General features: G+C 26.4%; 1 protein-coding gene across 2 annotated transcripts; it reads left to right on the top strand.

Annotated features, from left to right (window-relative positions):
- The first annotated feature begins 1,213 nt into the window (after positions 1-1,213).
- LOC145830296 (adenylyl cyclase-associated protein 2-like) lies at positions 1,214-15,183 on the top strand. Of its 2 annotated transcripts, none has more exons than XM_082938256.1 (11): positions 1,214-1,339; positions 2,947-3,050; positions 3,305-3,379; positions 4,671-4,888; positions 7,013-7,130; positions 9,578-9,755; positions 10,811-10,992; positions 11,191-11,311; positions 13,022-13,104; positions 14,171-14,314; positions 14,719-15,183. In XM_082938256.1, the coding sequence occupies exons 1-11, from the start codon at positions 1,231-1,233 to the stop codon at positions 14,806-14,808; spliced, it is 1,422 nt and encodes a 473-aa protein (XP_082794382.1). In that variant the 5' UTR covers positions 1,214-1,230; the 3' UTR covers positions 14,809-15,183. The 2 variants fall into 2 exon arrangements, with proteins under 2 accessions (XP_082794382.1, XP_082794381.1); XM_082938255.1 differs by lacking the exon at positions 9,578-9,755 and adding an exon at positions 8,071-8,251.
- The last annotated feature ends 9,750 nt before the right edge of the window (positions 15,184-24,933 follow it).

The raw sequence follows: 24,933 nt of genomic DNA, 5'->3' as shown, positions 1-24,933 counted from the left end.
TTTCAAATATTTTCAAAGGATTATATATAAAAATAAATAAATAATAAACATATCAAAAAGTTCTGTTAATGATAGGCTACAGCATTAAACCTAACTTAATAAGCTAAATCATTTCATCTTTTATAAGCCGAACTGGATGCAAATCAAGAAGGGTTATTTTCAGTAAAATTGTAGTCTAAATCATGACATGCCATGTAAATCAACAAAATTGTGTAGACAAACATTGTGAGTAACGTAAACAACAAATTTTATTTTAGGTACTTATAATCTAAAGCATCTAGTATGTAAAAAAATTAACCAGCTTGTAAGCCCTCATGGATTTAAAGCTAAATAGGGTAAAACTGGTTTGTTTAGAACTTATAGTGCAGATTTTTAACCAAGTTATTACCAGTTGCTTTTAAACTTCATAATAACTTTAAAGAAGTAACAAAATACCATTTCAAGAAGTAACCAGATAAGATTTTAAAGAAAGCGCAAACTAAAAAAAAAATGCAATTTAAATTACAATAGTTCTATAAACATATTAAAGAAAAAAAAGAAGTATACTATAAGTTCCATTTAATAAAAATTATGATAAAAGTATAAATTTTGATAAATTTATTAATAAATGACTTAATTTATAAAAACTCAAAATTGTCAGAATTTGAATGGTTTTGCATCCGTAAATTTAAGTCTCAAATTTAACAAATAATAATTTTATATTGGTGATTTTTATAAAAATAATTTTTAAACTGAACTTTTATTTAAAAATGTAATATTCTGTTAAATTTTGTAAATTTAATGTTTACCTAATATCTTTTTTAGTTTTATTACAAATCTTAAATAGTATACCTAAATTAAAAAATACTTTTTAAAATTCTTATTTGTAAGCTAATTAGAAGTTTATTTCTAATTAAATAAACTGTTAGACTAATTTTCTTTTACAAAAATGAAGTTGTTAATTAAATTAACACTCCTACTTAACTTATTATTACAAATTATTTCTTTTATCTTAATTAAATTGTATTTATTTTATTTGTATTGAAAACTATATGTAAAGTAATATTAGATTTTTAATTATCATTCAGACTAAAGCAATTTTAATTAACTGCTTAAAATATGTTTCAAAACTAAGTCTGATTTATATTTATTTTAATAACAGTTTTGTATTTATGGTTGTGAGCAATTTATTCTTTTTTTTAAGTTTGAAAACAATTACAATATTTTTAGCTTGTAAATAAGAATTTGAACATGAGTGTGGCACAGTTGGAGCAATTATGCTGTAGGTTTGAGAAGGCAGCTGCAAGGTTGGAAAAATTAAACCTGACTGGTGTTAATGCGGCTGGTGATGCTGATGAAGGTAGTTCTTGTTCTAAAACTATATAAGTTTTATACTGATAAATATTGTAAAATTTTTCACTAATTTTTAAAATAAATATACTTACTTATAATCTGATACTTTGTAAAATATATTTTCTGTTGTTATAAAGTATAACAATAAGGCCATATATGCGTTGTCAAGCAATATTTTTACAAAAAATAATATTGACTTTTATTAAATTTTTTTTTGTTGTAAGTAAATAGTTTTGATTAACTTTTAGTGTATAAGTTAGTTTTGTATATATCCAAAATATTTTCTTAATTGTATAATTTCTTTAATATTTGTACATTAAGGGCATAGGGGAGTAGGCAATTTTTTACATGTTGATCTCATTTTAAAGATCTGCAATTTAGCCAACAGTTACTTTTAACCATTTTTTATAATTAAAATTAGTTTTTGAGATATGAGGGGACAGAGTTGGAGAGAACAGTAGGATACTTATGGTAGGGTGAAGTTAAAAAGGCAAAAAAAAAAACTATCTTCTACAGTTATAAAGCAATATTTCTTAAAAATTTCGCAGTATAATCTTAACTTAATAATAAACAACCTTATTGAAGGATTAAAAAATATATTTCCTTTAGTCATTATATTTTCAATTTTTAATATTTTTAAAATCTTTACAATAGGTTTTTTTTTCTTTTTACGTAAGGAACATTTTCTGAAAATTTGAGGTCAATAGCTTTAAAATTAAGGAGATGATAGATTTCTATTTTTTTTATTCTTAGTAAATTGACAGTGAAAAAACTATAGTTCATATGTTTGTATTGGAAAATTTTTACAACAATGACTATATCTCAAAGGTTAAATAAAGTTTTTAAGTTCTGTAAAAACTGGTTTGTAGTTTATACTTAAAGCTTGCACATAAAAGAAAACAATAATTTAAAATAAAAAATTATTTACTCCCCTATGCCCTTAAAACTAACAGTCTATTTCAGTTATGTTTTTTAAAGTAATGGAAAATAATAAGTTTCATATAAAACTATAAATTATTGTATAAAAAGCTTTGAAATTTTACATGCTATATTATAAGAAAGAGTTCTTTTTTAGTTGGCAAGTAACTATATACATGCTATTTTGAATAAAATATTAAATAATTTTTTAACATTATTGATAAAACCTTCCTGTTTATAAAATGATAAAAATATCCTTATAATTAAAATTTCTGTGTGTAGTTCACCAAAAATTATGTTGAGCAAATCTCCCAAAATTAGTTAAAGGTTATTGAAATTTTTAAACCAAATGTCTGTGAATGTAACAAAAAATATTTTGTTTTTTAAGTTTCTACCTTATATAAGGTAGGTTACCTGTTGAGCTTTAACTTTGAACTTTTAGATCTTAAAATTTATTTCAAAATTTATTAACCCGGAAAAGGTTTTTCCTAGGTAAAAAAAATCTAAAAAGTATAACTAATTTCTAAAAATATATGGTGAGTCCCTGCATAGCTTAAGTTTTTTAACTTTTTCTGTGTTGTTTTAGGATTTTTTAAACTTAGTATTTGATCTAATGACATATTATTCTTTTTCTTTTTTATAAGTTTTGTTATAAACCCTGTTAGCTAAAAGTTTTTATTAATATTTTAAAAACAGCTGAAGTACCAGAATTTATAACTGAGTATCATGACCTTGTTGAATCTACATTCAAACCATGGTATGAAATTTCCAGCAAAATTGGTGGAAAAGTAGATGAACAGGTTAAAAATTATTCATTAGTTTTTCAATGCAATTTATTTATATTTGTGTATAATACCTGATTTTATCCTAGATTTTTCAAACTTACTATAAATTAGATTGTTTTTTAATTTATAAAAGTAAGATTGTTATATATACTCCTCAAAAAAAGGATTAAACTTCTCAATTTAAATGTTAAGCTTAAAAATATGAGTTAAAACATTAAATTGAAATTAGTTTTGTTGTTCTAAAAATACTTATATACAATTTATTTCAGGCAAAAGCATTCAAAGCTTTGGCTGAAAAACATCTTGAATTTCTTGTGCTTGTTTCAAAGCATAGTAAACCCACGGTTAGTAAATTTTTATTACTAATAATTTAAGTAATATTTTAACTGTAAGAATTAATTACACACTTCAGTTTCAAATAGATAGTAAATATTATTTAAAATTTAGTAGCCCTTTTGTACTTTAAGGGCATAGGGGGGGGGGGGGGGGGATCCGACATTTTTTTTCACTAAAGATAACATATGATCTTATATTAAAGCTTGAAGTACAATGTACAAGCCAGTTTTTATAGAATTAAAATCTTATTTAACTTTTGAAATATTGTAATTTTTATAAAAATTTTCCGATTCATTTTTTTTCAGGGTCAATTTTCTTGGAAATTTAAAAAATCACTAAAAATCTATCTTCTTCTTCTTTTGTTGAGCTAGAGACCTCAAAATTTTAGGAAACGTTCCTTTTATAGTTTAAAAGACTTTAAATGTTGGAATTTTAAAAATATTGAAAAATAAAGTTTTTAGATAAAAAAAACAATAAAATAGGTATTTTATTAATAAAAATTTTATTTTTCAAAGTTAAAAAAGTTCCTGCATTAAATCCTTTTAAAATTTAATAATACACTTTCTGTAAAAATTTGAAGAAAATTGGTTAAGAAATGAAGAAGGAGATATATTTTTAGTGAAATGGTCTTTTTTTGCGTTTTTAGTTTGTGCCTTCCATTAGGAACCTATTGAGGTCACAAACTTTGATCGTTTATATCTCAAAATTTTTTTTTGAATTATTTAAAGCGGTTAAAAATGTCTGATAGCTCAGATAAAACTCTATAAAATAAGTCCATAAGTTGTAAAAATCAAGGTAGACTCTTAAGCTCTTAAGATAAACAGTTTTCAGTTTTCATTCATAAAATTTTAAAAGTTAACAAAAATAGTCTTTTAAGTTTAGAAAAAAAGACTACAAGATATGATTTACTAGCGCATATGACCATGCTCTTTTATACATAATGTCTCCTCCCATAGAAACCTGTTCAACTCTCTAACTTTAACCAGCTATATCTCAAAAGTTATTATAAGTATAAAAAAGCTGTAAAAATGAATTTATAGCTCTGTTAACACTCTACAAAGTAAGAACAAGTTGTAAAAATTTATCTCCACCTTTTATAATTATAAATGCTTTAATTTTTATTTTCGTTTTTATAACTATCTTTTACTTAATTTAGCTAGAAACATACTTACAGACCTCTTAAAACTTAAGTTTTAGCAGTCCTTAGTGTTATTGTTTCTTTGAAAATAGTTAATATCTTCAAAATAGTCAAATTAAAAAAAGTTAATGAAAATTAGTAATGCTTTGCTTTATTTACAGGCTGCTGAGTTACCAAAGATATTGACACCAATAGGCGAACAAGGACAAGCTGTCATGAAAATAACTGATAGAAAGTTTATGAACCAATGCAAGGCAGTTGCTGAAGGGGCAACGGCTTTCAGCTGGATGACATATCCAAAACCATCGAGTTACGTTGATGACATCAAGAATGCTTGTCAGTTCTACACTAACAAAGTTCTTGTCGAAGCTAGGAGCATGTAAGTCTCAATTATTCAGGTTGATTTCTTAACAGTGTAATGTTATAGACTTATCACATATTGTTAACTTTGTATTATTTTAGTTTTTTTTTATTAGTTAAATACAGGAAAACCTGATTTTTTTATTTTAGTTTTTATTTAAGTTTAAAATTTTCAGAAGTTTATTGTTTAATTTTTTACTTTAAATTTTATGATGTTATTTTTCAGTTCATTAATGAAATATTTTGCGTATTTTTTATCTTTAAATTAAAAAAAATAGTTAAATGTAAACTTTTTGTCATTAGAACATTCACTTAAATGTTTTTTTGAACAATTGTATCATCCAGGGTTGCCACAAGGTCAGGAAAACTCAGGAAAAACTAAAAAAATGACAAAGGTCAGGAAAACTCAGGAATAAATGGGAGTTTTTGAAAAAAGAAAAGTCAGGAAATTTGACAAAATTTGAAAAAAAAAAAGTCAGATTTTGTCAGTTCAAATTTACAAAATTTCTTATTTTCCAAAGCCTTTAAGTGGTAAGAAATTAATTAAAAATCCGTTTAAGTCAGACTAAAATTGCAAAACTTTCCTAGAAATTTACAAAATTACTTAACTTCCAATGCCTTATTCTGGTAAAAATTAATAAAATATCATTTATAAAACTGCAAAAATTTTTATTAACATAATGAACAACTACCCTACTTGAACAACCTTTTTTTAATGCTTTTTAGTATTGATGATCTGTGGCAAGGACACTTCCATACTTAAACTGTGTTATATACACAAAAGTTTTTATGCATTTCTTTAGTTATGTGATATCTCTCATGCAGCCCTTTTTGATATAGTACCAGAGTACCCAGCCTCTTCTTGCTTTTATGCATGAGGACATTTCGTGCTTAATAGTTTAATTGCTGACCATCATTATGAAAGACGTGATAGTTACGAACCTCAGCCTTAACCAGTTATTCAAAGTTTTTTTGAATGATCAAGCTTCCCTAAAACCTACCCTTTATCTTGGTTGTGCTGCAACCAATTTACTTGCAAATTTGAGGAAAAAAGACCTAGTTGAGGAACAAAAGGTCTTAAATTTCAACAAAGAATGTAGAGTATTTGTTATAAAAACTGTTGAAAATCTCTTGAGCAGAATGGTTATTGGAAGTACATTCGTTAAAAATATTTCATGCCTAAATCCGCATAGCATTGAAAAATTAGGAGTCACAATTGTTGTTAAGCGTTTTGCCAACATTGTGCACTCCATAACAAAGTAAAAAATGTGCTCCAACTCTGAAGGTGATGCTAGCATTGAACAATTTAGAACAGGGCCGGCAAACTGCGGCCCGCGGGCCACTTTGAAATTTTTATTCAACTAGTTTAATATACTAATATTTTCGAAAACACAAAAATAAAATTTTAGTGTTATATTTAAAGGATATTCTATCGTCTAATTTTTTTTTGTTCAAAAAATTTGTCTTTAGATATGTTTTTTAAAGCAAATAAAAAAACGTTCCATTTTGACCTGCAGACCCCTGATTTAAAACTTTGGTAATTTTGAGTGAAAATTGCTTGGACCAATTCTATTTTGCAACATTGAAAGTTCCTGCCAAATTTTCTCTTGGATAGTTGTTGCAACCAACATTTGTGTTGCACAATGACCAGGCTGAGGTCGAACGAGGGTTTATTATTAACTAAGCTCTGCTTGAAAACAGTATGAAACGAGAAACTATTACATCCAGAAGAAGAATTAAAGATTATATGTGGCATACAAACTAGAACTGTACCAAGTATTTTGCTGTTAGAGCTGTTTATTGCAAATGCATCAATCATACACAGATGGTTCAAGTGTTGTAATGGGAGTTAGATAATCTATTTAATCAAAAAAACTGTCGCATTAATCTGTATAAAATAAGATTGAAAGCATTATATAGTTTCAAATGTTTGATTATGTATTTTAGAATAAGTTTAAATTAAGAGTTAATATTAAAGTCAAAGTCAGGAAAATTTTAGTAAAAAGTCAGGAAATTTTTCTCAGTTTAATCTGTGGCAACTCTGATCATCCCATTTTTTTCATAGTTTGTTTAAACTTTTGTATAAGCTTCTTCATACTATTTTACTTTAAAATTATCTATTTTACAAGTGACTTTTAAACAGGTCAAAGGAAGACGGAGATCTTCATAGGGAATGGACTAACGCACTTGTAGAAATATTTGTTGGTTTGAGAGATTATATTAAAGCACATCATAAAGCCGAACCTAGCTGGAATTATAAAGTATGTTATCTATTTACTAAGTTGAGTAATATTATCGATAGATAGTAAGAATTATAAAAATATATAAGCTTTTTACTAAGGAAATCGGCTTAAGTAGTTTTGTTTAAATTGCACGTATATCATTTTCTAAGAATGATCTTTAACTAACATAACAAATTTACTATTCAGCACATATTTTGCTAAATTGAGCATAAAATACGAAGTACTAATTATTGTATAAATTATTGTACTAAGTTAAGATTACTATTACTTTTTTCAAGTTTATAAACAATTTGTTTGAACTTAGTTTGAAATAAGCGTGTTTGTTTTGTATTAATAGCTTTAAAGATTTTTATTTGATTTTACGCTTAATTAAAATGAATGAATTTTATTGACTTTTTAACTAAATAAAATGAACGTTAGAGAATAAATGAACAAAAGTATTCTGTTAATTGATCTATGTTTGTTCTTGATATTTTAAGTTAATCAAAAGTGGTAGCTAAGTTTAAAGAAAATATTGTAGATTAATGCATTAAAAATATACACAGTTTTCAATTTAATTATTTATATATTTGATTTTAATTTTAATAAAGTAATTTTGTTAATGTAAATAATTAAAGTCTAAATTAGTTCTAAATGTCAAAGTTTGTAGAAAAGCAAAATAGTTTAATTAGAAAAATCTAATATTTTCAAATAATTTATTCAATGAACTGGCTTAACTAAATGTTTTATATTATGCTTTTCATAAGCTAAAAATTCGAAAAAGCTTTTTATTCGAATTTTTGTTTAAATAATATCAAGTTAAGTTCATGTTTTAAATGCAATTTCGAGTTTAATTCCTGTATAAGTTTATAGCGCAGGATTCTTAGTTTATTCTTTTTCATTTCTTTCTCTAATTAACTTTGAGCAAAACAACTCAATGTCTTCAAATATATCTTCTTACCTAAGTCAACCCACATAGAACACCATTACGTCAAATCCTCAATTTCTCCCTCCTTCGATACCTCCCCCGCCACCAGTGTCATGCCCCAGTGACGCACAGGGTGATGACGTCACAGAGTCTGTTCTCGACTTCCAAGCAGCCGATCGAGCGAAGCGCGCTCTGATGGAAAGCCTCAACAAGGGACTCGACATAACAAGCAGTCAGTTGTGACGTCATAAATCACACGCGTTGTTTGATATTTCCCATCTGCTTGGGTTTTTTCACCTTTATTGATTGCTTGCACTGAAAACTTTCCTCACCTTTTGTGCGTGGTTTTTGTCATGTTTGTGCTATTTGTATGTTTATTTCAAGAATTTAGTAATTTATTATTTTGAAATAGTACTTAAGCAGGGTTGCCACTCGGTCAGGAAAAGTCAGGAAATCAGGAAAAGTCAGGATAAATTTAAAAAAATGACAAAAGTCAGGAAAAAATGGGGGGTTTTGAAAAAAAGTCAGGAAAAGTCAGGAAATTTGATAACATTTAAAAAAAAGTCAGATTTTATCAGTTTAAATTTACAAAACTCCTTGTTTTCCAAAGCCATCAAATGGTAAAAATTAATTAAAATTTCTATAAAGTCAGAGAAAAATCCAAAATTTTCCTAGAAATTTACAAATTTTTTAAATTTAATTTCCAATGCCTTCATCTGGTATGAATTAGTAAAATATCCTTTATAAAACTGCAAAAAATTTCTATTAACATATTGAACATCTTTATATAGTTTCAAGTGTTAGATTATGTATTTTACAATAAGTTTAATTTAAGAGTTTGATTTAAAAAAGTCAGGAAAATTTTGGTAAAAAGTCAGGAAAAGTCAGGAAAATTTTCTCAGCTTGATCAGTGGCAACCATGCTTAAGCTATAATGTTTTAATTGGTATTAACTATTCAAATACTTTTGCTTCTACATTCTTACATGTAGTATTGTATAGCTCTGTTAGAGAATATCCTTGAAATATAATATAAAGTATAAAGTTCTGAAAAAACAAACTATTACCAAATTAATAATTAATTTGTTAAGATATAAATTAAAACCACAACAATCAAAAAAACTCTGATGTAGTGCAAATAAGAGACTCAAAATCATTGATTTAAAACATTTATTTTACTGTCAGTTTTAATTAAACACCATTAAGAGCAACAATGTTTTGAAATAGTCCGATTACAAACTTTTTATGGTGTTTTTACATGACTTACTTAACAGTATTATTAAGTAAAACAATTGTTTGTTGAGTTTTACTTTTGATTAAAAATTTTATATGTTTTATATTTAACTATCCCAAGTTTAACTATTTTCATACTGAATTATTAACTCTCCAAACTTAATATTATAAAACAGTAAAATTAATTAAAACACGATTATATTATTTATGTTAGTGTGCGATGTTTTTATATTAAAAAACTTTAAGAAAAAAGTTATTAAGTCATTTCAAAATGTAAAAATAAGTTTTTTGGAACAAAATCCCCTAATCAATAACTTGCGTGATCAGGGAACACCAGCAGTTGCGACACCAAAGGGCGTTCCTCTTCCACCCGCACCCTGCGCGGTTCCTCCCCCACCCCCACCACCGTGTTCCGCAACATCTGCACCGAAACCCGCCACCAAACCTGCTCCCGACATGTCCGCCCTCCTCAGCCAACTCAACCAGGGATCGGCTGTCACTAAAGGTTTGGATGAGATAAAGATATATCTTGCTCTAAACTATTGTTTTTTTAAAGTGTTTTTTTAGTGAGCAACACCACACGACAGTTTATTAATTGTTTAAATTTAATTTGAATAAGACGTATGTACAAGTATGTAAAATTAAGTTTAAATTTGTTTTAGTTTTTTACGCTTTTTTTAATTAAGAAAAAACTGTATGTTTAACTAGAAGCAATTTTAACTTTTGGCTACAAGTACTTATATATGAAGCGCCTGCCATGATGTTACTTCATAACTAGTTGAACAGGAAATAGTTTGACGTGTTTATGTGTGACTTTTTTATTAACTTTTCATGATAGTTAACAATTTGTCGTTGTATCAAAAGATTTTGCTCCAAAAAGTTTTTTGCATGTTTTAAAACATTGAGCCATTAGCTTCACTTTCATTTATTGTGGACTAAATCAATTTCATGTAAGCTATGTTATATTTTAGTACACAAAAAAGTATTAACTTGTAATAAATTAAAAATTGGATAAGTTTTGAATAAGAAGTCTAGTAAAATACTCTTTTTTGTTTATAAACAACTTAATAAACTTTTTTAGTATTGACATTTTTAATCATTTTTTATTTATTTATTTAATAGAATTAGTTACTTTCTAAATATTTTGCTATTTAGCATAGTGTTAATATTTTTCAAAGTAAATTGAAAGATTATTTTCCTACATATATATTTTAATGTTTAGATATTTTCTTGTTTTATTTAAACCTGGTATACAATGCTCAATATTTTATATACAATGTGAGCGAATTACATTTATTGTAAAAAAAATCAACAGATTACAACTGTTTCACATCTAACCTTTAGTCCACAATAGGTGTGACACAATTGTAACCTGTTGCTTTTTGTTTTACAACTAATATACTTCAGTTTGATTAATTAAAGTAGTACTAAATTGTGTTTAAAATAAGTTTTTATGTTATGGTATTTAAATAAGTTGTCAAATGTTTAAACCTTGCGTTTTTTTTTGTAAAGCATTCAAAGTTTATTGAATAACTACAATGGTTTTTATAATGCATTTAGGTTTAAAGAAAGTAAGTAAGGATCAGATGACACACAAGAACCCAGAACTCCGCAAGGCTCACACTGCTGTCCCGTTCAAAAAGAATGCCTCTTCCTACAAACCCGTGGTTGCTAAGAAACCCTATCAGGTCGCCAAGAAGCCACCAAAGAAGGAGTTAGAAGATGGAAAGAAATGGGTTGTGGTAAGTTAATTATAGACTTTTAAAAAAGTAGTTTTTAGTATTTTATTTGGAAATACTGGAGTAAGTTTCTTGATAATAATACTTACTTACGTATATGTTAGTAAGAAATAAGAACAAAGCAATAATTTGTTATTGTGACAACTAAATGATAGTAAAGGCAAACTTTTTTTTTGTTTGCTCACCAGCGAAATTTTACAGGAATACCAAGAAAGCGCAAACATGGTGATAGACGATACAAACATGAAGCAAGTAGTTTACGTGTACAAGTGTACCGGGTCTGTGCTCACTGTCAAGGGAAAAGTTAACTCTATCATCATTGGTTTGTTTTCATAATTTTAGATGAAAACCAAGTTTTAATAGAAAATTTAATATAAATTATTTGGTTATTTTTCAAGTGTGTTTCTAAACTTTTTGATCTCTCTTTATTAGTCTAAAACAGCTTCTTAATAAAAGCCCTATAAACAAAAAAGTTAGTTCTGTTGTAAGTTAAAATTTTTAAAAACATCAATAGTTAATTATATCAGTAACATATATAAAACTCAAGAAACATTTTTTTTTTGATAAAACATTTGTTGTTTGTGTTATGTATTTAAACCTAAAATTTTTTTTCATTTTCTATATTTTAAAAAAATACTTAAATTTTAATCCATAAAGTAGTTTTGTTATTTTTCGACAAAATTAGTGACATGGTTTTTGCTAGTGTAGCTTAATTTTTAGGAAATTTATTTTTGCTTAAAATAGCTAAGATTTAAATTTAAATTTCTACGCAGTAAAAAATAATTAATTGTGTTAATCATGTTATCAGTTAGATAAAACTAGAGACAAACGACTAGCAGTAGTGTATAATAGTGTTCCTTAAAAAATAAAAATAAAATAGTTTTGCAAGCATATTTCAAAGATACTTTTACCAAAATACTCCTTTTTTTTGTTTTAATTCAAGCTTGTGGTTTAACTGACCATATAAATAACTCTCAATCAAAAACAGTTACACAAGTTAACGAAAAGCAAAAATAATTAAAAGCAATTTGTTAGAAATTTTTAGAACATGGTACGAATCATTGTAAATTTTCTTCATGGTTGCCACTTTAACTGGAAAAACCTGGAATTTTTAACTATTTTAACTTATTCGGTAGTAAAATTTCGATTTGACACAAAAAATCTGTTATATAAATGAAAATTTTTGTCATCATCAAACATTTTTTTTCTTAAAAAACATATTTAAAGTAGCTTTACAGTATCTTTTCAATGTTTTTATACTATTTAACACAGTGTCTTACCTTAAACTTAACTTTAAACAAAAAATAGACCCAAAAGTGTGTACTTTGAAAATTTGAAAAAAAATACTGGTAAACCTGGAAAAAATTTTGAAAAAACGAGTGGCAACCCTGTTTCTTGCATAATTATTATTTTTAAATAAGTAATTGACTACTTTATGATCTGTTTAAACTTAAAGGTAAGACAAATACATGTAAACTAATGGTTTTTTTTTGTAAAAAGGTTTAAAATTTCTTATAAACTAAGATTAATATTGTCAAAGCTTTATTATTAAATAAAACAAATGTTATACATTTTTTAAATCCTATCAAAAAATTGTTTTTAAGTCAACAATTTCGTTATTTACTATTTTTTATTTGTTTTTTACTTTTTCTATTTACCCTTTAAAATGGAGGTAAACAAACACAGTATAACAAAAGTTAAAGTACACAAAGTTATTTGTAATAAATTATTTACTTTTTATTTAAGAAAAAAATATTAATAACTTATTTATTTTAGTAAAAAAATAAGTATAATTATAAGTAAAAAATGTAATATGATATTTGTCAATTTCAACAACATATGTTTCAACTCAATAAAGTATCACCTTTAATATAATATTGAAGTTGAAGAAAATAATTTTTATTTTTAAATTTGAGTCGAAATTGTTGATAAAAAAAGTATTTTATTTTTATTTAATTCAATTATTTATCTTAGAAGAGTATATCTTTTACTTATTGCCTTCAGCGTATTTTTGAATATTTTATTTTAACAGATTCTTGCAAGAAGTTCGGATTAGTTCTCGATGCAGTCATCAGCGGCGTTGAAGTTGTCAACTCACAATCTGTTAAAGTTCAGGTATTTATTTGTATTATTATATCGCAGTAAAGCGGTTGCTTAAGGGGGATAAGGAATTGAAAGGATGTAGAAAACATTTTATATTAAATTTAAAAGCAGATTAAAATTATATTTTTTTTTACAAACTAAAATACACAAAGAATAAATGCATACTACAGAGTGCTAAACTAAAAATTGAATCAAAACAAATGAACATTAAACATCTTTAAATTTAACAAAACATGTTATATTAAAATCTAACGTAAAGTTTATACGAACCGAATTCAACACTTTGACACTCAACTTGTCACTTTTTCTACTGCGATAAATTTTGTAATGTAAGCATTTCATAAAATGTAACTCCTTGTGTAATAAAATAGTTTATTTATTTTCATAATACTGCTTACGATACTTCAAATGAAAATTTAATGTTGTTTATTTTAACAGAAAAATTCCATATTTATTCACATTCTTTAAATTTATAAAATGAAGTATTGCTAAATTTTTATAGTAATAAATGTCAATGATAGTGTTCAGGGTTGTCTAAAAACCTAGAATTCGACAATTTAGGCAAAAAATCCTGAGAAATTTTAAAACCTGGAATTATGATAAAAAATCACTAAAAATCTGGAAAAACCTAGAATTAAAAAAAAATTACATGTTAAGTAGTAAAATTTTGATTTGACATAAAAGATCTATTATATAATTTAAAGATTTGTCATTATCAAAAAGAAATTTTACAAATCACAATTAAAAAAGCTTTACAGTATCTTTTCAATGTTTTTAAACTACTTAACACAGTTTTCAACATTAAGCTTTACTTTAAACCTAAAATAGACCCAAAAACGTGTACTTTCAAAAACCTTGAAGAAATTCAAAAAACCTGAAAGAAATTTCTCAACAACTAGTGGCAACCCTGATTGTTGATTTAGTCTTCAGATTTTATTTGTAATGTGTTTTTGGGTGACTTAACTATTTTAAGTTTTACAGGAGAGCTCTGTTAAGAAGTTTTATACAAATTGATCTTTATTAACAAAGTCTTTTTTTTGATTCAATTCTTGTACTTAAATTATCAAATACACCTCAGATGCAAGGCCAGTGCCCGACAATATCGATCGACAAAACCGACGGGTGCCTCGTATACCTGCACAAGGACTGCATGGACTGTCAGGTCGTCACTGCCAAGTCCAGCGAAATGAACATTTCCATTCCCAAGGACGACGGGGACTTTGTTAGTTTTTTTTTTTGGTTATTTGATATATGAACTAAATTTCAGCTCTTTATTTCCAACCTTGTAAAAATAAAAGGGAGCATAAGTAGATTATGTTGTCTTTTAAGGTTTTAGGTAAGTTTACTTAAATGTAGAACTTGGAAGCAGTAAAAGATTTGCAAACTGTTCAATAAATAATAACTTGCGTTATATATTTTTAAGGTTTGTCATTTAGTTTTAAACGAAATCTGAGTTAGGTATTAATATTTTTTTTTGTTATTATAAACTATTTAAAATTTTAAATCTCTTATATTTTTTCTTTTGTCAAACAATATATATTTAGTATCCCTGTAGCTATTGTTCCAATTAAAACTACATATAAGATCACCATTATGATAATAACCTGTATGAAAACAAATTTGCAGGATGAGCATCCTGTAGTTGAGCAGTTCAGGACTCACTACGATCCCGTCAAGAAGGCACTCGTCACTGAATGCGCCGAAAATTGCGCTTAAATATGACGTCACAATGTGTCGCTTCTTCCTTACAATTGAGATTCCAATTATATAGAAGCGAAAGTACAAAAGATATCCAAAAAATACAGTTCATACTTAATTCTTGTTTCTATGGCATGACTTTTATCTGTGCCTTTTTTAGTTTACATTTTATTAATGTTATTTCGTCTTCTCGCAAAGTTAAGTATTTTCAGCGATTATTTTTATCTTATTTTAAAGAATATTTTCCATGTACATATAGTTATCTATGAATACTTGAATTTAAAAAATGTTACTTTTTTCTGCTTTTAATCGTATTATTAATTATGTATTTTATATTTTTACTTTCAATAAGTGTTTTAACAGACTATTTGATGTTGTATAATAAATATTAAAGAAAAACAACCTGAATATTTTCATAGATAGATTAGTTCGAGTTTGTGATGATTTTATTTCTAGAAAACATGGTACTTGATAAAATAAGCCTATATAAAAATAATAATATTTTATAAAGGTGGTGATAAAAATAATAGTAGTTTACCTCATTTTTAGTAATTAATATTATGTAAGTTTATACTTGATGTTTAAAAACATAAGATTACCTAGAATATAAGTATAATAGTGACTAATTAGATTAAACTTTAAGATAAACACCAACAATATTTAGTAAAAAAGTATTACACAAACTATACAACTAGTTCACAATAGTAGTTTGCCATAATATTTTCTACATCAAAATGATAAAATATTTTTGATTTTATGATAGTCTTATAACCAGGCAAGCTGTTGAGTGAAGTTGGACTTTATAGTGAGTTATTTGTTAGCCTCTACAATTGCTCTAATTTTTTCTGTAGATTTTTTATAGAAACAATCTGTTTAAAATAGATTAAGCTGTGTTCATGAAAAAAGCTAATTTCTTTTTATGCTTCAAAAATTTAATCTTACCAAAGTAAAAATAATTTATTACTATTATGTGATTGCTTAGGTTTTATATAAAGTTCTTATGTATCCAGCTATGACTTGGATAGTACATTTGCGTTGTATTATATAAATATTTTAGCAATGCAGTATTTTTAAAACTAAATACTCGTAATCGTGTTTAATTAGGTTTATTTTCTGTCTGCCTATCATCAAAAACATCAATAAAACTTTCTAATGTAAACCGTTTTATTTTGTGTAAAAAAATATGATGTCAAGGACGGCATGCAATCTAAGAAACCTTTTTTAGAATTTTAAAACAGTGATTGCTTTTTTAGCTTAAAGGGTAGAAGATAAAAAAACAGTTTTGAATGTTCTACATCCCTAAAAACACTTAACTACCGCGTATTTCAATAATAACTTGTATTTTAAACGTTTTTGCTTTATAAATCAAATCTTGACTAAAAAATACGCAAGATCTAACACGTTTTTTTTGTCGATTAAATACAAAAAAATCCACAAATCTTGCATTCTAACCGTTTAAAAGTAAGATATTCCATTTTATATTTAATTTACACTAAAACTTACATTTTAACTTTTAAAAAGTGGCCATTTTTACTAATATGATAATGTTGTATGTACCTTTCTATTTGACAATGTTCTTAGACGACCAAAAAATAAAACGATAATTATATATTTACAAAAATATCTTCCATAGTTCAAAAAACATTCTTGTACAATTATTGGTTTTGGTATAAACTAAAAATTTTTATTCTAAATATTTTATACCTGATGAAGTCTTTTTTGGTTTAAAATAATTTTTTTACTTGAAATAATTTTTTTAGATGCATAAAGCATCTACTAAGAGTTTATAGAAATATGTATCTTAAAGTTTGATATTTTTACATGAGTTTTTAACTTTCGTTCAGAGCATCTCTCTTTACTGTAGGGCTCACAGTGAGGCTGGTAATCAGTAATTGACTATTTTACAGACTAAAAAATTAAGCTTATGTTGAATACAACTGAGTTACTTCTTTTTTAAACTAGTTTTGTTGCTTTCTTGGTTAAAGTATTTCAGAAGTTGTTTAAGTTTAAAGGCGGCCAACTTTTAATGATTCTATGTTTGAAACTGTCTCTAAGCACTTCTTAATTTTACGTTAAAATTAAGGTTTTTAATAACTACAACTACAAAAAACACCTTAAAACTTTCTTAAACTATTTTTGGTTTATAAAGGAAGTTTTTTTTTTAATTCTAAAAAGTTTTTTTTTTGGACTTACTGTGATCAAAAAATTAAAAACGTTTTTAGGAAACCTCAATTAATTTTTTCACAGGCTAGATTAAAATAGAAGTTAAAATAAAATATACTTTTGAGTGACAAATTTTTTTCAGGTTTTTGCAACCTATATTTTTTAGGCTTTTTGCTTTTTTTTGAAAGCAACTTTAACATCAAAAAAATCTCTAATCTTTGAGTTAAATAAAAATGTAGTTTTTGATAGGCACTACAATGTATTTTACGAAAAAAAAGGAATAAATAAGTGTTTCAATTAATTTGCTTGATGGTGTAGCTGACCTTCAGAAGGCTCTAAAAACTCTAAGAGTTGAATAGATCAAAACCCAGTTGTTGACACGTGTACAAAAAATTTCCGCAGTTGTTGCGAGTAACTTAAAAAAAAAACTATGAATACGTTTTAGTAGTAATCCTTAAACTAAAAATTGCAATAACTGTTTGAGTTTAAACTTACATTAATTTAAACACTAAAATATTTAAAGTAAAAAAAATATATAAGAAATATGGTTCTTGAAAACATTCTACAACACCTTCTTGTTTTATTCTATAGTTATCAAAGTAATTTTTACGGGGACGGGTCAAAAATGCACGAAGACACTTTTGAAGGAAGGGTCAAATTTGAACGAGAGTAAAAAAAATAAAAGAAAAAAATTCCAACCAACGGTAAGATTTAGGGGTAAAAATGGTAGTAAAAACAATAAATAAAAAGGAAAAAATAAATAATAATAATAACCGACTAAGGGTAAGGGATGAAAGTTAAAGTAAAACAAAAGTAAAATAAAATGATAATAGTATTAAGAAAAAATTGTTACCGACCAAGGGTAAGATTTAGTAGTCATAGTGATAGTTGAAAAAAAATAAAAAATAAAAACAAATTAATTAAAAAAGCAGTTATAAGAAAAAGATATTCACGACTAAGAGTAAGGGATAACAGTGAAAGTAAGAATAAAAACAAGTAAATAACTAAAGAAATAATATAAATTAATTACAACCAGTGCATAAATTTTTTTATTCAAAAGTAACCCTTCGTGCAAAATTGTCCTTTCGTGCATATTTAACACCTAACCAATTTTTCTATAATTAATTTCTGCTTGACCCTCCTTTTAAGCTCAATGTGCATTAACTTAATAACATTAATTCCATCGGCGAAACCTCAGTTAGTTTTAAAACTCTGCATACAGTCCTGGACATGACGTTAAACTGTTCTGGTGCATAACTCGATAAACGAAAGGTTTTTTTGGTGCACTAGGTCCTTGGACCAAACTTTTGAGCGTTTTTTATCGTTCAATAAACAATATATATACCTGGTCCCAAACATGTGTGACTAATTAATTAAATTATTGCCCGTGACTACCATGAGTTAAGTGAAAACTGTTGACCTTCCAAAAAACAGCAAATTTGTACAACTCAAGCAGTTCGATTAGTTATGTAGGTAAACTATAACTTATTCAAGTAAGTTTTTTTTTGTTATAGATAAGAACAGAGTTAAATGATTTTAAAATTTCCCAGATTGTGTTTATTCTTAACCTAATATATTTTGAAAATATTTGTTTTTATGAAGCATGTAATAGTGAAAAAAATTATAAAAAGCTTTGTTTTATTTTTAGTTTTTTAAATAAATATTTTAGCTAGCTGAGTTTTTTTAAGGTGTCTCATTACTTCAAATACAATTTGAGCTTTATCGAATAGGTTTTAGTAATAATAAGATCTTTTTAAATAATTTTTTGCCTAAGTTTGTGAACTTATACATTAGATTCTAAGAACTAATAATATTTTTTGACGTTTTAAAGATTAAATTTTATTTAACTATTATAACACATTTACTAAAAACAAATGTTCTTAAATAAAAATTCGCTTTACACAAGCAAACAATGATTTATTTCTGTGAAAAGTTTTCAAACAAAACAACTTGAACAAAAAAAAGTATTTTTAGGTATAAAACGTTTTTTTTTTCAAATTTAAAAACTTAAAATGATTTTTGTAGGTTTATTCAAAAATAGAATAACTCGGAAGTTCTTAAAACTTTTATTGTGCAAAAACTAAATTATTTTTCGCTCTGGTTGTAAGGTTTTTAAATTTTTTTCTTTAACAACATTATCCAAATGAGGTTAAGTTATGATTCAGCAGTATATTAAGTCACCATCCTTATCCCTAACCCACCTTACCGAAATATAAAAAAAATAAAAAAAAGCTTTGTCACTTAAAACTTAAAATAAAAATAAGTAAAATGTTAGCCAATCAGAAGCGTCTTTGATTTGCAGCAGATGCCCTAAAATTTTATACAGTTATTCAAAACAGTGTTACTTGCATACCAACGAAAACATGCTTTGATAATTACGTCATTTCTTAACGAACGTAAAATCTTTATACTTTTTAGTTTTTTTACAAATTTATATAGTAAACTTGATTACTACAAAAGTACAAAATGAAAATGAGCAAAGTCATTAGCTTAATTCGCAGAAAAAAGGAAGAAAGACACGCAAATTTCTTCATCACTGGGCAGAAAGGATCGGGATTGTCGTCTGTTGCGTCTGCATTTGCAGGGATCAAGCCCGAATCCGATCCACTTTCGACAAACGGAATTCAAAACTGGTTCTTCCAAAAAGGAAGATACAATTGCAACCTGACCGAACTGGGAAATCAGGATCGTAAACTTAAGTGGGAAGATTTTGTAGGAGAGTCGCATGCGTTGGTTTATGTGGTTAGCTCGTTGGAAAGTACCGACTTCGAGAAGGACCGGGAAAATTTAGCTAACCTCGCGAAGATGGAAGGAATATGGTTCAGGTCCCTTCTTATTGTTTTTAACAGATATGGCGAGAAGGGATCTTTAAAGAAAAGTGAACTGAAGGGACTTGTTGGCCTGGGAGATGTGAGAAGGAGATGGCACGGGATGATTAAAGTTGTAACCACAAGGGCGACCAGTTTTAATAAATTCAGACCGACTGGTATTTGGAAAGGTCTGAGGTTTCTTATGTATTACGTCGATTACACTTATAACGACCTCGAACGTGAAATCGATAGTTACCGTAGAAAAAGTTCTATCAAACAAAAAGTTCAAAGAGAAAAAAGACGCCGTGTTTTGGACAAGATTCGCAATGAGGAGTTGACGCCTGAAGTTGATACATTAAAATCAAAAACTTTTTCGCTTAAGGAGTCGAAAGACGCCACAAAAACTAAAAAAGTTGTTACAAAAAAAACACAAACCTCTTCAGTGAAATCATCCAAAGAAGTTTGTTCTTCAAAATCCAAGCCTGTCACAAAAAAACCTACAAAAAAGGAAACTCTACAACCAAAAGCAGCTAATAAGAAGTCAACTTCTACAAATTCCTTTTCACATGGAGAAGGTACTACAAAACAATCTTTTACAAAGATGACACCACAAACGACAAACAAGGACCAATCGATTAATCTCACACCAAAAACTGAAAACCAATTGTCAGTTTCTCAAAACATTACAATGCCTTCAAAAAGTATAACAGCTCCGGTTACGTTCGGTGATGCTGCTAAAACTCCAATTATTTTTGACATTAGTATAGTTGTTAATGATGAAATTTTGAAAGGCTTAATGAGTCAGGGACTTACAATGACTATCAATCTTGCTAAAGAATAGAGATTAATGGTTAGCTTTTACTAGCTTACATCAATTCAGCAGAAAAAAAAAACAATTATATAAAATATTTTTATACATAATATACCCATATGTGTGTCACTTGTTTTGTTAATATAGTTTATGTATAAAAATATTTATTAGTTGTCTATATTTTTTGCAAGTGGTTTTTATTACATAGGTTGATGTTAATAACATGAATCTATGTGACACCTCCACTATAAAAAGGGTAAACCATGTCGAGATGCTAACCTCTACGTGGTGACATGGACCATTAGCTAATTAATGTTAAGTTTACCGAATAGCAATCATAACATTAGTTGGTGAAGCTAATAGCATCGCTTGAAATTGTTTACCAATACACTGATAAACTATTAAAAAACAATTAAAAAAACATCTTACAACTTTCTACCTACAAGACTATAACTTTTCACTACTAAATAAGTTTTGATAATTTAAAGCATCGCAAATAAGAAAAAAAAAGGTAAAACATAAAACGGAAATTAGTAAGTTATTTAATTAAAATTGTTTCTTTTTAGACACACAATTTCAATAAAACTAGATATATTTCGAGAAATTCTCATCAGTAGAGTACAAAGCTAACAAGAGATAAGATTTTACAAACTTATATGGTGACCATAATCGAAGTAATCATAAAGTAATCAAGAGATTAATTAAAGACAATTGCAATTAGTAACAATTGAAATCATTTAAGTTTACTTACGTTATAATTTATCTACAGTAAAATTTAACATAAATAAATGAAAACAACATTTATAAAGTATTACGAAAATAAAGAAACAGTATCGCCAAAATCTTTTTGCTTACATAAAACAGGTTTTCTTAACAAGATACAAGTTGCTTCTAAATCAATCAAATCATTACTAAAAGTTTTAATAATTTTAAATCTATTTAGATTATAACTGTTTACACAAGTCAAATTATTAACCAAATGTTCTGCAATGGATGAACGTTTAGATGCATTTAAAACCTTGACCGGTATACCATCTTACTTATCTTAAAAGCAAAAGCTCTCTACACTCTTTGGTACATGCTCTTTTATCCTTTTTCTTATATATCTTGTTGTTAATACAACATAGCTTGCTTTACAACAGCAGCTGTATTAGTAAATTACTATACTTTTATTTAAGCTTGATATTGGATCTTTACCATCTGGTCTAAATAGTGGTTTATAGGTGAAGACGGTTTTAGGGTTTGCTGCATAATAATTATTTCTTATCAATTGTCTAATTTTCTGTTAGAACATCTCTGAGCTTTTATTTATGAATGGAATTTTTAAAGTAACTACACATTTATCAGCTCCTTAGGTCTTTATTCTTTCCAAATTTTTCAAATGTAAATAAATTATTAAAAGCAAGAAAATTATGGACAAATTAAAAAAAAATTTGAATAATGCTCATAACTCTATCAGTTTCACAATGGAAAAAGAAAACAATAGTGAACTTGCATTTTTAAATGTAAAAGTTAAACGAGAAGAAAATAAATCTATAACATTGGTGTTCAGAAAGAAAACTTTTACAGGTTGTTATTTGAATTTTCAATCCAACTGTAGTTTATAGAAAAAAGTAAATATAATCAGAACTTTGTGTTATTGTGCACATAAAATTTGTTCCCCAGAGTTGCTACTAAGTGAATTCAAACAGATCAAGTTACTATTAAACAAAAACAGTTACCCACAAGAGTTATTTAACAAAACATTTCATTTACATTTGAAAAGTTTGGATAGAATAAAGACATTAGGACCTGAAAAATGTGTAGTTACTTTAAAAATTCCATTCATAAATAAAAGCTTTAAGTCAAGAAATTAAATGTCTAAAGAAGAAAGTATTCACACTAGATTATAACAAAAAACGTCTTTAAAGACTGCACAACTTGAAATTTTTTATTAAATTAAAACCGAAATAAAAAGTTTTCTTAATAAAACCTTAAATTTTGCTTTTGAGAGTTCTTTAGTATTAAATAAAAACTTAAATTGTAAGTTTTCTAAAGTATATCAAATGAATAGCTCAAGTTCTAGCATTAGTACTTTTAAATTTACATACTTTCTTTTTACTCTGATAAACTATCATATTTTAATTAATCTAAAAAATTGTATTTAAATTACTTTAACTAAGTGTTTTCTATTGTTGTTGCAAAAGGTTAATTATTCAAACAAATACAGTAATCTGCTGCTTGAGTACGCTTTTTTAACCATAAAATGCTCTGTTAAAATATTTTTTTACTTTCGAATTAAAATAAAAATTAACTGAAAGCAATAATACAAAGTAATTATAACTTAAAATAAATTTTGTTAAATTAAGTTTAAGTAAAAACGATAAAAAATAAGAAAAAAGTTATAAACTAATTTATATATCAAATCCATTAATTAAAACAATCATATTACAGTTTGTTTGTTTAACGCAATTGACTTTTGCATACCTGATGATTAGACATAGGAATAAAATATTAAATACAAAACATAGTAATAATAAAATTCAGATAAACGAGAATAAAGAACGATGTAATTTACATTTATATATCTAATAAAAAACACATTGTAAAAAGCGTACAAAAATGCTGTAGTATTAAAATTTTGATATTTTATGAGAATAATAAACAACACAATTTAAAATTATTTAGAAGTAGATGCTCTTCAAAACTTTCTGTTAGTGTAGCTTGTCTTTTAGGTCTAAAAAGCACTTTGTTTTGTTTGCAAGTTTGTTTCAATAAAAGTACAATGAAACACAAAACAGGTAAAAAAAACTATATGATTTGATTATATATAAAAAGCACATCCACTGTAAACTTTACTAATTCAACATGAAATGTTTTGCTTTTAAGGTGAGTTTGTTTGTTTTAAGTGGTTTATGTGAGGTAACCATTTGTAAAATTTTGTAGATTTAACATGTTTGTATTAAGTTTAGGTAAATAAAGACGAGAGTTTCTTGAGTACGCACTTCTTGTTAAGCGCGCACTTTTGCGCTGTGTTCCAAATAAGTTACAAGTGGCTGTGTTACTGTGTTTAGTTTTTCTCGTATTTATTTTCAAGGTTTTAGTAAAAATACTTACTTATGTACAGAGGACAAGTATACTTCAAACAAAAATTAACTAAAGAAGTGCATTTTAATATTAAGATAAACATTTTTTAATGACATATTTATTACAACTTTTAAATACTCTTATACTTTTCTAATCTTATCACAACTTAAAGTACGACATAAAATATAAACTAAAGTAAACAAAATATTTTTTAAATTTTAGAAAGACAGTAACTTCATTAGCAATTTTTGCAATGGATATTTGCATGTTTGTGTTATATTGGCAGAGATAATTTTCATAGTCGTCAAATTGTTTAAGTTCTAATAAATCATAGAATGTCTTATTTAATAATTTTAATGGAACTGACAAAGATTGCACACGGTAGGAGCGCCAAGTAGTTTTACGTGAGGTATTGTTGGAACAAAACTATTCTGTGTAACAGTATTATAAGCAATTTCTTTTTTAAGAAAGCCAAACAAACTATCAATACTAAAATACATGTTGATGTTTTACAAACTACAGTTTCTAGTTATATTAATAGTCTTAAAACTGAAATAATGCTGTACTTCATTTTTTTTTTAATCTAATTAATTTACTAGTATTTAAATAGTCTTGATAAAGCTATAAACAAAAAGTTATACTTGAATGAAGCTTTTTTGTACTTAAAATGAAAACTAAGACTTTTACGGTTTCAAGTTAGACAACATTTACTAACATTTTTTTTTGCATATTTTTAAAATAAGTATATATTTTTTCTATTTATTTCCCGACTATATAAATTTAAAGGCAGACATAATACTTCAGTTTCATTAATAATACTTTGAAATTACCTAAGTCATTACAAATCTGAAATGTATTAAATGAACAATCCTATAAAAATAAATATCAATTTGGACTTAATGAAAAATTTATTTTTGTAATTTAATTTATCGATATAGTAAAATTTTTGTGTAAAATAAAACTTTTAAGACATTTTTGAACTCAATATAAGTTTTACTATTCGTATATTTATATTTTGGGAAAAAATATTTAAGTCAATAGTAAGATTAAAATATAAAATAAAATTGAGATAAGATGTAACGTTATAAGGCGTTAAATCCTGGAGATCCTGATAAGCTAAGCTTATCGGAATGTATACCACAGATGTTCTTGTGCTAAAACTTTATTTCAACTAACGGCGTTTCACTGCTCTCAAATGAATTTAAGAACAGATCTACGGAGTCTCAATAAGCTCTAAGAATAGAATATTATCTATTCTTAGAGCTTATTGAGACTCCGTAGATCTGTTCTTAA

This window comes from Thalia democratica, chromosome 2, assembly GCF_965202585.1.
Source record: "Thalia democratica chromosome 2, ktThaDemo2.hap1.1, whole genome shotgun sequence".
Taxonomy (NCBI): Eukaryota; Metazoa; Chordata; class Thaliacea; order Salpida; family Salpidae; genus Thalia; species Thalia democratica.
This window is presented reverse-complemented; position numbering and strand designations above follow the sequence as displayed.